The sequence below is a fragment of the Geotrypetes seraphini genome, chromosome 9, assembly GCF_902459505.1.
Source record: "Geotrypetes seraphini chromosome 9, aGeoSer1.1, whole genome shotgun sequence".
Taxonomy (NCBI): domain Eukaryota; kingdom Metazoa; phylum Chordata; class Amphibia; order Gymnophiona; family Dermophiidae; genus Geotrypetes; species Geotrypetes seraphini.
Window position 1 is genome coordinate 45,129,289 of NC_047092.1, and position 15,242 is coordinate 45,144,530.

The 15,242-nt window shown below is 41.7% G+C and overlaps 1 protein-coding gene across 2 annotated transcripts in view; it reads right to left on the reverse strand.

Annotated features, from left to right (window-relative positions):
• MLC1 (modulator of VRAC current 1) overlaps nucleotides 1–15,242 on the reverse strand; it is a 63,741-nt gene that overhangs the window by 16,034 nt on the left and 32,465 nt on the right. For both annotated transcript variants that reach the window (XM_033959020.1, XM_033959021.1), the window contains exon 10: nucleotides 5,579–5,635. In XM_033959020.1, the coding sequence (XP_033814911.1) occupies nucleotides 5,579–5,635 (57 nt within the window). The remainder of the gene's footprint in view (nucleotides 1–5,578; nucleotides 5,636–15,242) is intronic.

Consider the following 15,242-nt stretch of genomic DNA (forward strand, 5'->3'; position numbering starts at 1 on the left):
TGCCAAAATGAATAACCTCCCACCTCCACCCCGGAACCCAGAGCAGAGAGATATTAAGGTCCAGAGATAACGAGGCATCTAGTCAACCCACAGGAGTCATTAAAAATCAATCTGGAACTTTTTTTGAACAGACCTCATGTATCTTTACATTGCATCTTCTTTAGGTTATTCTTAGATTGCTTTGCTTTTTTATGGCCTAATAATTTTATTTCTCAGGGAAATACATACAGTATCTGTGTGTAACTTGTCTTGAGCTACAACTGAAACAGGCATGAGCTAAATCCAAAATCCCATCCCTTCCCTTCTCACAGTTTCACACCATTTTGTAATGTAATAATAATAATTTATATTCTTATATACTGCCAAACCATTAGTTCAAGGAGTTTACAACAAGAAAGGGCTGTAAAAACAGTGAATTATGTACATAAGCATATCAAATATTTCTCAGAAAATACAAAATTGGCAATTAAGTCACATATTAATCAAACAAGTAAGCTTTAAGAATTTTCCTGAATAAATAGTAAGACTGAGCTTGGGGAATAAGGTTTATGTGCTCTTTACTATGGCTGTACCATATATATCTGGACTTTTTTTGGTGAGTTTCCTTTCTACTATGGGGATCATTTTCAAAATTGAATAAACACTCAAAAAGTGGCACAAAGGGGGACATGGATGATTTTCTTGCCAAGCTCTTCCAATTTACTATTTTCTAGATAAATTTATATGCTGTTCACCTGCAGTTAGTCTAAATCTCAGGGGGCATGTTAGAGATGTGGTGTGGGTGGGTCCAGGGCGGGCTTATAATTTGGACGTTTTTCTGCAATAAGTGAACATTTTAAACAACATTCAGGGCACAATATGGATGATTGGGGCTAGACCTGTTTTAACAACAAAAAAGTGCCATAAAGGTGCCCAAACTGACCAGGTGATCAGATAAAGGCTAATGGTTCTTTCAGTCTGCCCATCCACAGTGTCCACTATCTCATAAGAACATAAGAACAGCCTTACTGGGTCAGCCCAATGGCTCATCAAGCCCAGTTGCCCGTTCTCACAGTGGCCAATCCAGGTCACTGGTACCTGGCTTCCTCCTCTCCCTAAGAGATACCTTGTGTCTTGTCCCATGCTTTCTTGAATTCAGACACAGTCCTAGGTCAATTTCATTGTATTCTGTCTAGATATGTGTCCTCAAAAAATAATAAATGTGTTATTAAATTCATTAGGTCTTACAATCAACTTTTAAGCAAAAATAGTATTTCTTTAGGTGTTTTGAAGCATGCAGTTTGTTCTACCAATTGACTTCCTATCAGTTCTCGCATCCTGCCAATTGTCTTCCTCATGTCCTGAAGAAAAGAAAGGCCAAGGCCATGAATGGTCATAAAAACCACATATAAAATCTTAGGGGTTAATTTTTTAAATAATTTAATCAGGTAGGAGAGGCTCCGGTCTAAATAAATTTGCAGTACTGCCATGGCACTATCTGATTAGTGCTGGGGCAGTGTCTGGGCAGAACCAGGGCAGCTCTAGATGTTATCTGGGCACCGCCGATATTCAGTGTTGGTGCACAGTGACTATCCGGACAATCAGGACTGCAAATATAGCAGTCTTAACTTACTCAGATACGAGGTGTGATCAAAAACTAACCCCCTTCTTTTACTAACGCAAAGCGTAGGTTGTAGCACCGACAGCGACGATGACTAGTCCGACGCTCATAGAATTCCTATGAGCGTCGGAGCAGTTACTGCCGCTGCCAACACTAAATCCTGCACTATGCATCCAAGATGGCCGCGGTCGTGGTCTGCTGAGCGCCGTCGGCAAACCCTATTTCTTAAAAAACTTACTTCTCTGGCGTTGGTGTTGCAGAGTTTTTGTCATGCCGAAGAGAAGGGGAAAGGGAGCTTCTTCGGCCTCACGGCGTCCCGGAATAGCCTCCTCCGGTAATATTGAGGAGTTGCTGCGGCGGATGCAGGGCGTCATCGGAGCGTCGGTATCGCCCCCGGCTGAGACGCTTCCTGATGACAGACTGGAGGTGTCTCCTCGGGCTCATGAGATCACATTGAGCCCCGACGCACGAATCCCTCCTCCCAACCCTCGAGCCGCTAGTTCCCCGGGAGTGGGGAGGCAGCCGGAAGTCGGCTTGGGCCCCCTCCCAGAGGCTGTGGGGAACGGTGAGAAGAACACCGACTCAGGCTCACAGGGATCGCAGTTGAGCCTGAGTGTACACGAGGAGATTTCCATCTCAGAATCAACCCCGACACAGGAGATACGGAGAGGAGAAGGTCCCTCAGCTGGTGAGCCTAACTTATCACTACTAAACTTGCAGACATTTAACATAGTGAAACCCCAAGAAGTTACATTGGAGGCTTTGTGGGATCTGATTGCTAATTTAACTAAGACAGTAAATACTAATCACCTTCAAATAGAGGGAAAAATAAAAATTCAAGAGAAAGAAGTTTTTCAGATAAAACAAGACTTGGGAGAATCCAAATTAGATATTCAAAGTATTAAAGATCAACTTAAATCTTCCAAATTGCTTCAGGACACTCTAATTAAGGATAATATAAATTTAAGAAGAAAGATAGAGACATTTGAAAATTTCTCCAGGAATAATAATTTAAGATTGATTAATTTTCCACGGATCTCGACAGTGACTCCAAGAGAAATGTTAAAAAGGTATATGCTGGAGATATTGGAAGTATCGGAAGATTTAATGCCTCCTTTCACCCAGGTCTATTATCTACCTAATAAAACTCAAGATCTTCAAGAAGAAAAAATTCAGGGACCAATTGATGTATCAGCTTTGCTTGAATTATCTGATAAAGAAGTTGCTACACCTGCTACATTGATTGTGACCTTGGCTATTACGATGGATAAGAATTGGCTTCTGAGATTATTCTTTAAAAATAAAGAGAAAAAGTTTCTTGATTTAAAAATACAGATGTTCCCAGATTTGGCAAGAGATACACAAAGACGCAGAAAGGAGTTTCTATTATTAAAACCTGGTGTTTTGGCTTTAGGGGGAACTTTTTATCTTCGTCATCCCTGCAAGTGTATAGTTCATTATAATTCTCAGAAATATGTTTTCTTTGAGCCAAACCAGCTAACGGCCTTTCTCTCCTTGTCCCGCCTGGAGAAGGGGTAAGAATGAGGGCTTCAATAAATTAGACGCCTGAATATCAGTTTACCATGTACAGCTTATCTTTAATGAAATAAGTTTCTTTTAGTTCTGTTTAATATACATCATGGATCATAATTGTGGACTTGAGAGATTATACAAAAATTTTCATTTTCTATGTAAATTTATGAGGTTTATTTTTTTTGTTCATTTGATGTAATCACTTTCTGTACAAGATTTATCTTGAATTGTAAATTTGAAATTTATAAATAAATAATAAAAAAAATAAAAAAAATCCTGCACTATGCGTTAATAAGAGGGGGATAGTGAATGTTTAAATAAAAAAAATGATTACAGTAAAAAGACACATTGCCATTAATCCCCCTCAAAATACTCCCCCTCGCTTCAAACACACTTATCCCAACATTCTATCCACTTTCTGAAACAGTTTTGGAAGTCCTCTTTCGTGAGTATCTTCAGTTGCACTGTCGTGGCTGCCTCAATGTCCGTAATCATTTTGACTTTGGGGAACAGCCAGAAGTCGCATGGTGCCAGATCCTGTGAATAAGGTGGATGAGAACACACTGTAATCTTTTTATTTGACAGAAATTGTCATACTAGAAGGAGGATGATGCCGTTTGCTCATTTCTCAGGTCGCACTCACTTGACTCATGTTTATATCTGTTGTTAAATCATCTATCCCCTTGTCATACAAGGCGATAATTTGTGGAACGATACTCCATGTTAAACCCACTTTAGATAAAGTATAAAAGTTGCCTTTTCATGATTTTGACAGGAACAGGGGTTCAAATGATTACACATAATTGGAAAAATCATGATAGGAATAATTTCAATTTTTGGTGGGTAACTGGGGGGTCCTTTTACAAAGGCGCGGTAGCGGTTTAACGCGTGGAATACCGCGTGTTAAACTGCCTGCCGCGCTAGTACCTAACGCCTCCATTGATGAGGTGTTAGGATTTTAAGCTGCCGCGGGGGTTAGCGTGTGATGAAATGTCCGACGCGCTAACCCCTGTAGCGCGCCTTGATAAAAGGAGCCCTGTGTGTACAACGTACAAATATGAAAAGATGATGGCAGAACGTTTAGGTACTAATAAGTCCTTTAATGAGGTATGGGGTCCATTGACTAATTTTATTACATTATAATTATAGTTATGTCTCTCCCTTTTTTGTTAGATTCCTTACACATCCAGGGAGGGTAGGAGGGTGGGGGGTGGAATATCTAGTTGAAAGAGATAAATTAATTCCTTATTATATTGAAATCACATTATATAATATTATTGTTTATAATTATGATAAGAAGGGGATAAAATGATTAATGTAATAATTGTGATGATAACAATGTATTTTCATATGGTTTTTCTGATTTTTCAATTGTACACATTATCAAAGTTTGAAATGTCAATAAAGATTTACAAAAAAAAAAAAATGTTTTGAACAGAACCATAAGAGATGTTCAGATCCTCAGAAATTTCCCTAATAACCAATTGTCTGTTTGATTGAATCATTTCATTTACTCTTTCAACATACTCTTGGGTTTTTGATGTTGAAGGACATCACAATCTCTCCTTATCTTCAGTTGATTCACAACCATTACAAAATAGCTCGAACCACTTGAAAACCATCTTCATAGTCACTGCAGCATCACCATAAATTAATTTTAACATTTCATGTGTTTCTTTAGCACTTTTTTGCAGTTTGAAACAAATTTTCATGTTGTTCATGATCCATGATTTACGGCAGACATCAAAATACACCTCTCAACTGTAGCTCACGACCGAGTGACTGGATCGAACAAGTTGAAACTTGTCACACACTAAAGTTTGACACACTGCTTCCTATATTGAAGATCCTTGTCTTTCCGTTGGATGGTATTCAGCAGCAGCACTCACTGTATTTTTTGATCACACCTTGTAGTTATCCAGGCACTGACACTGAATATATAGGCCACACACAGATAACTTCTTGTGGTTATGCAATATTCAGATATTCATTGCCGGTGCTTGGATTATGCCCGGTGTTGACTATCCAGGTCACATTCAGCCTGTGGCAGCCAGCACCTTTAAAATCACTAACCAACATCAGTTGAATACCAGGGGGGGGGGGGATTGTGTTTTAAATTTACTTGATCACTAGAGAAATGTCATCTCTATTTGAGACTCCAACCAAAAGCTACGCTGCTGCATTATGGACCAACTATAAGCAATAAGCACAACATACAAAGTATTGCTGTGGTCCAAACACAAAAATACAGCAGCACAAATATCAAATCAAATCATAAGCTTTGCAAATCCATATTCACTATGGACATCTTGAAAACTACACAGGTTGGTAGCTACTACCCTATGCAGTCTGTAGCAGTCTTAAATTCCTAATCCCATCCCACCAGATCCCATCATTATATCAAACAGCATCCAAAAAGCTCACTAGTGGTATATATTTACTTACTAAACATTTACTGGGATATTCAGCAGCCACGTGGCTTGCAATAGCAGTTGGAAAACACTAGAAATGAATTCACACCATTAGGAGAGCAGTTAAGAAATCATCAAATATTTCACCAAAATATATATAATTCTTACAACCAAACACATGAAACTGCTAAAATGTATGAACAGAATTCCTGCATCAAGAGCCATTCACCTGTAAGTTGTAAGTAGGTGCACCTGCCAATGCAGCTTTTCACTAATATTATCCAATGACTTACAGTAGATGTTCCCTTAAGTCGTTATAGAATTAGTGCTATGCGTATCCCCTAGAATTGCCATCTTTGAAGTCAACATTCAAAAGATGTCTCCAGCCATCTCTGGGAGTTGGACCCATCTTCAGGATTTAATTTCTCCCCACCCCCACCCACTTGTCCCTCTGAACAGGTAAAATTTTATCTATACAGAATTTACCTGCATAAAAAGGGCAGGGCTGAAGGCATTCCCAGGGCACAGCGAAACTTATGTCAGTCAACACCAATATTCAACTCTGGCTGGTTAACATTATTCAGGCAAGTCCAGTCAGGAGCACTGCCCTCCTAAAATAATCCAAATACCTTCAGCAAGGAGACTTAGTGATGTAGTTATCAAGCTGTGTTAGGGTCAAACAATGTGTGTTATGGCCATAACATGTAAAGGGCTCTAATGCAAGTTTGGAGCCACAATGTGTTTTTTTTGTATGTTACTGCAGGGTACAGAGTATTGAGATACAAAGCATCCAAATCCATGCAAAACACTTCATTACTATGTAAATTCCATAAAGCAGCTTGCAGTGAATAGCTGGAAAAATAATACCAGCACAACACTTATTAAACCACGCTGGAATGTATCTTAAGTAGGCCATCTGTGATGTCAGTTCCCCAATCATGCTTGATTGGGGGTATTTGTAGAATTTGGAAACTTCAGGGGGAGTGAAGAGTAGTATGATTGGAGGACCAACAGGATAGACAGCCATTTTAAGATTAGGTAAGCTTAGGTACTTACCATGATAATCTTCTTTCTAGTAAATAGTGTATCTTTGGTTGCGAGATCACTTACCTGAGCGCAACATGCACTAGGGCTCTGATTCTGTAAGCAGTGCCTGCTGTGTATCAATCATTGATGGGTGCTACTTCCAGAATCATGGATCCCAAGGACCCTAGGCACTGGAAATGTAGGCTGGGTCTTTACAAGGTTCTTCCTGAACTGCGGTCAGCGGTACATAGTGATGCTGAAATCTGGCGCCACCCACTAACCACGCCCACTTCTGGACTTGGGCATCACTATAAATTGCTAGCCTCCAGGGACCTAGGTGCTGGTTCCAGAGGCTGCATAGCGGCAGCTATTTTTTGAACAAGGGTTTTTTGGGTTTTTTTTGTTTTCGATAAGTTCTTGTTCTTTTTTTTTTTTTTTTGAGTTCAATAGTTTTTTATTGAGTATTTTTAGAAAATACAGGAAGCAGTTCAAATACATGAAGTCAAAATAAAGCTTTCTGTATAAAGAGCATATAAATCTATATTTAACTATAGAGGAACATAACAGTGAGAAAGGTTCCTACTATTAGAACTGCATGTGAAGAGAATATAAGAAGAAAGTGAGGGAGAACAACAGAAAAAAGGGAGAAAGATGAAAGAAAAATAAAGAAAAGGAAATCAAAGAAAAGGAAGACAGGAGTGTCTACGAAGCAGAACGTACATAGGTATCTAGGAATGACCAAGGTGATTTGTTAAACTTCAAGTTCGTGAGGGTTCTGGATGTAATTTTTTTCTCATATGCATATGATTCAAATCTATGGTACATACACAGAGAGTTCCACCAAAAAGTATAGTCTAATAACGAAGATGATTTCCAGTTTTTCAGAATGTGCATGAGAGCAGTCACAAACATGGTATCAATGAGTTTAGGAGGACAATTTGATTGTGCAAAGCAGGGATGTTGAGAGCGAAGGATTACAATGTCCATAGAGATCTCTTCCGAGCAGTTAGTAATAGATTGTATGGTGCTCCAAATGCGAGTCCAAAAGGATCGGACCTGTGTACAGTGAAAAAGCATGTGGTCGAGAGTTCCTACATCTTTTAAACAGTTCCAGCAAACAGAGTCTTGTTTTAAATTGGCTTTCCACATGCGAAATGGAGTCCATACTGCATGCCACATAATAAAGAACATTGATTGTGAGACTCTAGAAGATAAAAGTGGGCGATTTGTTGAAGACCAGAAAAGTTCCCAATCAATGTCAGAAAGCGGAATAGTGAGCATAGTTTCCCAGTGTTTCATAGATTGGGGTGTAAAAGTGAAGGAATGATCTCTTAAAATACTGTAGAAAAGAGATATCGCCTTGCCTTTAAGTAGAGACAGTATAGACCAATGACGAATAGTATGAGTGGAAGTCATGAAGTCAAAACGTATATGCATAGAAGACATTGTTTCAGTGAGTGAGAGCCATTGTGAATAAACAGAAGGAGGCAGATTGAACAAGGGTTTGATTGGGTTTTAATGGCATAACCAATTATCATTACATTACATTAGTGATATTTATTCCGTGGATTACAGAAGAGGATTTCTGGACTTGTCCAGAGGTGTTACAGAGTAGAGCGGGTTGCTTCAGAGGATTGAAATGTTTCATTCGGTGTTAGTTAGTCTTCATGGATTTCTTGAATAGCAAGGTTTTTATTTCTTTTCTGAAAGTTTTGTAGTCTGGGGTCGCGATTAGAAGATTAGAGAGTTAGTGGTCTAGTTTTGCTGCCTGTGTGGCTAGAAGGCCATCGTACAGTTTTTTCCATTTGATGTCTCTGATTGGAGGGTATGTGAATGGTGTCTGGGTTCTCCTATGTCTGGTTGTAGTAGTTTGGATTAGGCAGTTGTTCAAGTAGGCTGGGCTGTCACCATTTATGGATTTAAATAGTAGACAGTAGAATTTAAATAGTATTCTTGCTTGAATTGGGAGCCAGTGGTAAGTCAAGGTATGCCTCGGTGATGTGATTGTGTTTTCTTAGTGAATAGATTAGTCTCAGGGCTGTGTTTTGTACTGTTTGTAGTTGTTTTATCATTGTTGCGGGGCAGGGGAGAGAGAGGATTTTGCATTAGTCAAGGAGACCTAGGACTAGGGACAGAACCGTGAGCTGGAATTGTTTTCTGTCGAAGAATTTTCAAACTTGTCTTAGGTTTCTCATGACCGCGAATGATTTCTGTATTGTTTTGTTGATTTGTGGTCGCGTGGTGCAGCCTCTGTCTATCGTCATTCCCAGAAATTTTAGAGTGGGTTGAATGGGGTATGTGATTGAGTTTATTACTAGGTTTGTTATGGTTGGGGTTTTATTTTTCAAGAAGTATGAATTTTGTTTTGTCTGGGTTCAATTTTAATTTGTGGTCTTTAATCCATGTTGTCACTGTTTCTAGAATTCTGTGTAGTGTGTCTGTCAAGGTGGGCACTGGTTGATCAAAAGGAAGGAGAATGGTGATGTTGTCTGCATAGCTTTAGGAGGTTAAGCCTATTTTGGCTAGGCAGGTTCCAAGGGATGCAATGTAGAGATTGAAGAGTGTTGGGGATAATGGTGATCCTTGGGGTACAACACAAAGGAATCCAATGAAAACTGCAGTATCGCCAGCCAAAGCAAAAACAAAAAACAAACTGCAGACTTCTATGTACGAGATGCAGGCAATGTTTATTATACCAAATATTTTATTTTATGCAGTTAAAAATACCACCTTATAACAAACCAAGGGACCTGACACGGTCCGTGTTTCGGAAAACACTCCTTCCTCAGAGGTCCATGGTTGCTAAGGTATAAAATAAACCGCAATGAAAGGTATAAAACAACCGCCTGTGTGGTATCCTCCTCCACTTAAAATGTGCGAACATCCATCGCAAATCTGGCATGAATCCTTAGTATCCAGGCCTGGAGTCCATATAGACCAGGGGTCTCAAAGTCCCTCCTTGAGGGCCGCAATCCAGTCGGGTTTTCAGGATTTCCCCAATGAATATGCATGAGACCTATGTGCATGCATTGCTTTCAATGCATATTCATTGGGGAAATCCTGAAAACCCGACTGGATTGTGGCCCTCAAGGAGGGACTTTGAGATCCCTGATATAGACTGATTTAGGTCCAAATTGAGGTGTTTTGAGGCAGACAGAAGGTTTTATTTTAAAAATGGTAACTCTAAGATGGTGCCACAGCAGCAATTTTAGCACTAAAAATGACCCACGGGACCCAAATTCAGGGGTCAAAAAATTCAGGGAACAGGATTTTAGAGATAGAGGACCCTGTCCCTAGCTCCCATAGACTTTAAAAATTACTTTAAGACCTCCCCCCTCCCCCACCCCGCTTGATTTCTCTCATAGGCTGTCACAGACTTACTCATTGTACCATGCTGGTTCTGGGAGCTGCAAAAGGGCTAAAAGTGCAGCTAGAGAACTTCTGCCTCTGATAGCTTGCTTTTTCAGACTGCCCTCAGTACAACTGACCAGACTAAGACCTCAAAAAACTCCCAGAGGGATGGGAGGTGGAGCAGAAAAAATTGTAAATAAGACTCTATACACAGGATCTCCCAACCAGAGATACACAACCCAAGGATTCCAGAATGATGGGCCTATTGTACTAGAAGCAACGTTATTCAATTATTCACATATCACAGCAGTCAGTAACCTTCGGTACTGATCTACCACCAGTTGCTAACTCTTTCAGTAAATTAAGGTGGATAAAAACTTGACTTACCACACCATGATAATTCCCTTCACCACCACCACCACCTCCTTATATGAATAAGCCCTACTGAACGTATCGATTACTTACCTGCTTAGCTGGTCTGAATCTTTGAAACAGAACGTATAGCAGCAAAATTCACTTTGGGCACTATAGGCAGGAATTGTTTTAGTCTTCTATGTAAATCTCCCTCTTTTATTTACAGAGTTTTGATCCCCTATACTCCACTTAGATTGCTTAGATCTATTGATCAACATCTTTTGACAGTTCCTTCTTTAAAAATTATAAATACACGGCGAAATTCAATCTTTTCCGTCACAGCACCTCAAACCTGGAATTTACTTCCAATCAATATTCGAGAAGAATTATATTTGGTTAGATTTAAAAGTAAGCTCAAATGCTTTCTTTTTAAAGATACATTTGACAGCTGAGATAACCAGAACGTACGACCCGACTAAAGTTTTTTATAGATCTCATTATATTTACTACTCTTGCCTCCCTTTGTTTTTCCTTCCTGATGTTGTTTACCATATATGTTTTCTTTAACCTTCTCAAAATTGTATTTCTTCCCCTTCTCCTTTCCCTTTGTATCCCATGTTTGTCTTAAGTTTTTTTTTTTAAATTAAATTGTCAGTCTCCCTCTATTACCTTATGCTTATTATTATACTATGTACATCGCTTAGAATGTTAAATAAGCGATTAATCAAATATTGAATAAACTTGGAAACTTGGACGTCAAAAGATATCTTTTCTGCAGCGTTCAAAGCTATACTTTATTGCTTGAAATGGAAAACTATCCCTTAAAACAGGGTTAGGGTTTTCTTAACTTCAGTTTAGCACCGAGCATGCACAATGAACTTATTTCTTTTGAAAGAATTAGGCCGTTTGCAGTCCTGGCTCACAAGCATAAGATGAGCACAGGGGAAAATAATCTCCAAGGCACTCTGATGGTGATCATGATACTTCAAATCCTGGTGGCTCTCAAATAACCCCCACCCAATCTGTTTAATGTTCCCAAAGAACTTCCTTTAGAGAAGACAGCTGGCAAATGAATTGTCTAGTTGCAATCCAGTTCAATAGAGTTAGAGTAGATAACATTTTTCAGTACAGTTTAATTATTGTTCCTGCGCACTTATAATAAACAAGTACTGTTCACAATCTCAAATTCAAGACAAGTAAGGAAATGTCTCTCTCTGGTGCAGAATAATCTCCAGCTCAATTTGCAAAATGAATTGGTGATCATTATCAAGCCACAGAAGAAATTCCAGCTTCTCATTACTCTGCGATAGACACATACCCAATGGCAGAGCAGAAATGCTGGTTCCAAGCTGAAAGGCAACCAGAAATCCCATCTCTTGGTTATTTGAATCCTTCAATGAGCTCACCTTACAAGCTTTTCTCTATTAGAGAGAATTTTATGTAGCTCATATTATTTCATACTAGCATTTTAGCCCGTTATATTAACGGGTGCTAGAATATATGTCTGTCTGTCTGTCTTTATTTCTGTCTCTCTCTTCCTCCCGCTGTCTTTCTTTCTGTCTGTCTCTGTCCCTGGCCCCCTTTGTCTGTCTGTCTTTATGTGTATCTCCCTGCCCCTGTGTCTTTCTGTCTCCCTTCCTCCCTCTGTCTGTCTGTCTGTCCATAGCACCTTTCCCTCCCTCTCCATTTCTCTCCCCCCACACCACTTCCCTGTGCAGCAGCATTAGTGTTTCCTCTATCCTCCTTTCCCTTCCCGCGGTCCCGACTACGAACCTGGAGATTCCAGCGTCTGCAGCAGTCTTCACATGCTGCTTCGGGTCCTTCTACTGCCCTGATTTACTCTGGCACGTCCCTGATGACATCATCAGGGTGGCGGGGTCATCGCAAGAGCCGGTTCGGAAAGTTGCTGGACTCCTCTCGGCTCCGTTTTTCGGTTCGTCCCAGGGGGGCAGGAGGTGCTCTTTGTGCCCCAGTCCCGGCTTGTGGAGGCGATCGTCGGCTGGCTGGGAGCGGGCTTGTGGAGGCGATCGTCGGCTGGTGACGTACAATGCGCATGCGCACTCTCGCCTATTGCGACAGATCAGATCTCAGGGAACACGCGGCGAGAGTGCGCATGCATGGCTAGCATTTTATTTTTATAGATTCGAAGACCAGCCCAGAGGAATTTAAGCAAAACTTCAGCCATGCCCCCTTCCCCTGCTGTTTTTAGCATATCTCCTTCCTAGAGTTACAAGATTTCATGGAGTAAACACCCAGACATGTGGCCCCGCCCCAGCCCCACCCTGTTCCACCCCAGCCCTGCCCCCCACAAAAACCTCCTCTTAAGCTCGCAACGAAACAATGTCACATCACATCACATCTGCGCATGCTCAGAGACCCTCCCAGACACAGCCCCAAGCCGAAAACCCAGGCACACTCCTTACAGATTAGAAAGACATCCGAATACCCGGACAGTCCTCTACAAAGAGGACATGTAAATCCAGATGTCTGGTATTCCTACTCCTTCCCCCTCCACTCCCTTCTACTCTCCTTACCTCCATTCTCCAAAATATAAGCAAAGCCATCTGTGTTCCAGGTCTGCAAGGTCCTGACCCCTCTGACACAAATTTCCTGTTGGAGGGGATGGGATACAGCTGTCCTTGAGCAAAGGCTCATTACTGCTATCTTAATGATATCACACTGTTCTTCTCCCATATTTTGCTGCCCTAGGCAGATGCCTAGCCTGACATTTATTTTTTATTTATTTTAGCATTTATATAGCTAAGTGGCTTACATTTAGATATGCAAGCCTTACTCTTTTCTGATTTGCTTTGCCCTCTCTCCCTTCCCCTCTTTCACTCTTCTGCTCTTCTGTGAAAGATCTACTGTAGTGAAGTTCCCACAGAGACTTATGCGTACCCCTTCTTGAGAGAAATCTACTGCACATCCAAAGGATTGCACATTAAAGAATTGCTAATCTATTTGCGGACGATATTTTGTTATATTTGGAAAACGCACCTTTACACCTCCCGGTGGCTCTCTCACTTGTCCGAGATTTTGGGACCATATCGGGCCTCCGAGTTAATTGTGCTAAGTCAGAACTCTTGCCCCTGGCTTCCCATAGACATGAGCTGTGGCATGACGATCTTCCCATTCCTCCCGTCCGGAAACCCATGCGCTATCTCGGAGTCTATTTGAGCACCCAATATCATCTCCTCTATAAGTATAATGTTCTTCATCACATTGAGGCTATACGTCACCTTTGTGAGAAGTGGAAAGATTTGCCTCTTTCTTTATGGGGTAGAGCGGCATTGTTTAAGATGGTTCTTTTGCCAAAACTTTTATATCCGCTTCAAACGATCCCGCTCTGGATCCTGAATAAAGATGCCCAGGCCTTTCGGTCTCTCCTTCTTTCTTTTCTGTGGCGTAACAAAAGGGCTCGAATCAGCTTTGCTACCCTATCCTTGGACACCAGGCAAGGCGGACTGAATCTGCCGGATATTCGTCTATATAATGTTGCTTCCTTGATGCGTTTTGTCCATGAGGGCATCTCGGGACAGTTTAGGTATTCTCCCCCGAGGTGGATGATGGCTTTGTGTGCTCCTCACCCCTTTGTCTCTTTATTGCATTTGCATCCTCGGTCCTCCCCTGAGGTGGACTTCCGATTTCATCTTCTGAAACCTTTTCGTCAGGCCTGGTGGTGGTGGCGGAGGTTGCAACGGCGGGCTCTGCAGGCCTCTCCGTTCTTGCCCCTGGTAGGTAATATTGATTTTCTTCCGGGAATGGATCCATCGGGGTTTCACCTGTGGGAGTCCCGGGGCTGTGTCAGCGTGCGACATCTCTCTGCTGAGGGTGCGGGGACATTCCTTACTTTTGAACAACTGCAGTCCCGGTGGGACCTTCCGGTTTCACATTTTTGGGCTTACTTGCAAGCCAGACATTACTATTTCTCCTTAACACGTAAATGGGGCGAGCAGTGGCCTCTTGGAAAATTGGACGCCTGTTTGGCCCTCTTTCCTTCTCACCTTAACACCCTAGCTACTTGGTATAGGTTCTTAAAAACTGCTCTTCCCACCTCTTATCTGCCTAGGGTTTCGGCCCAGTGGGCTCGTGATCTGGCCCTTGACTATAATGAGTCCCAATTTTTGGCCCTCTTTACTAACCTTATCCAATTCACGAGCTCTATGGAACTCCGGGAGATGCAATTTAGGATCTTGCATCGGGCTTATATTTCTAGGGCTAGAGGACAGGCTATGGGCTTGTGGGCCGATGCTACCTGCTCTCATTGTCGGAGGGCATCGGGCACACTAGTACATATGTCTTTGGAGTGTCCCCATTCAGCTCTGTGGCTCCAGGTTCTCCCTTTTCTTGATGGCCTTCTTGGCAGGACGGTACCCAGGTCTTATGGCCTCTTGCTCCTGGGAGACATGGGAGAGGTGTCTGATGCAGGATTTTCCCCACCTTCCCAGAAGTTCTTATATACGGCACTCCTGGTGGCGAAAAAGATTTTGCTTCTACATTGGGTGGTGGAGGCGCAGGCTTCCTTTAGTCAGTGGCTCAATAAAATGCGGGAACTAGCTGCATTCGAACTCCAGACCTATGCAACTCCTACTAGTAATGACAAAAAACTGTATGTTTCCTTATGGAGGGCGTTTCAGGTTGCAGCTGACTCTGCAGTCTCTGCTCCCTTGCCTTAATCTGGTCCCTGTTGGACTTGGGGGCCCGCCTTCATGGGATTTCGCCCTACAGGACTGGTCGGTGACTCTCGTGCTCGGGTGCTTGTTGTTGTTTGTTTGAGGGGTGCTTGGTGTATGTTTGGTGCGGATTGTGTGGATTGATTGAGAGGGATGATTTTGTCTGCTGGATGAGTGAGGGATGGTTGCGTGGGGGATTTCTATTTTTGAAAACTGATTTTGCAGTCTATGGTATCTTTAGGAGAGTCTTTTGCTGGACGTCTCTGAGCCCGAATTGGACGGGTTCCCCCTTTT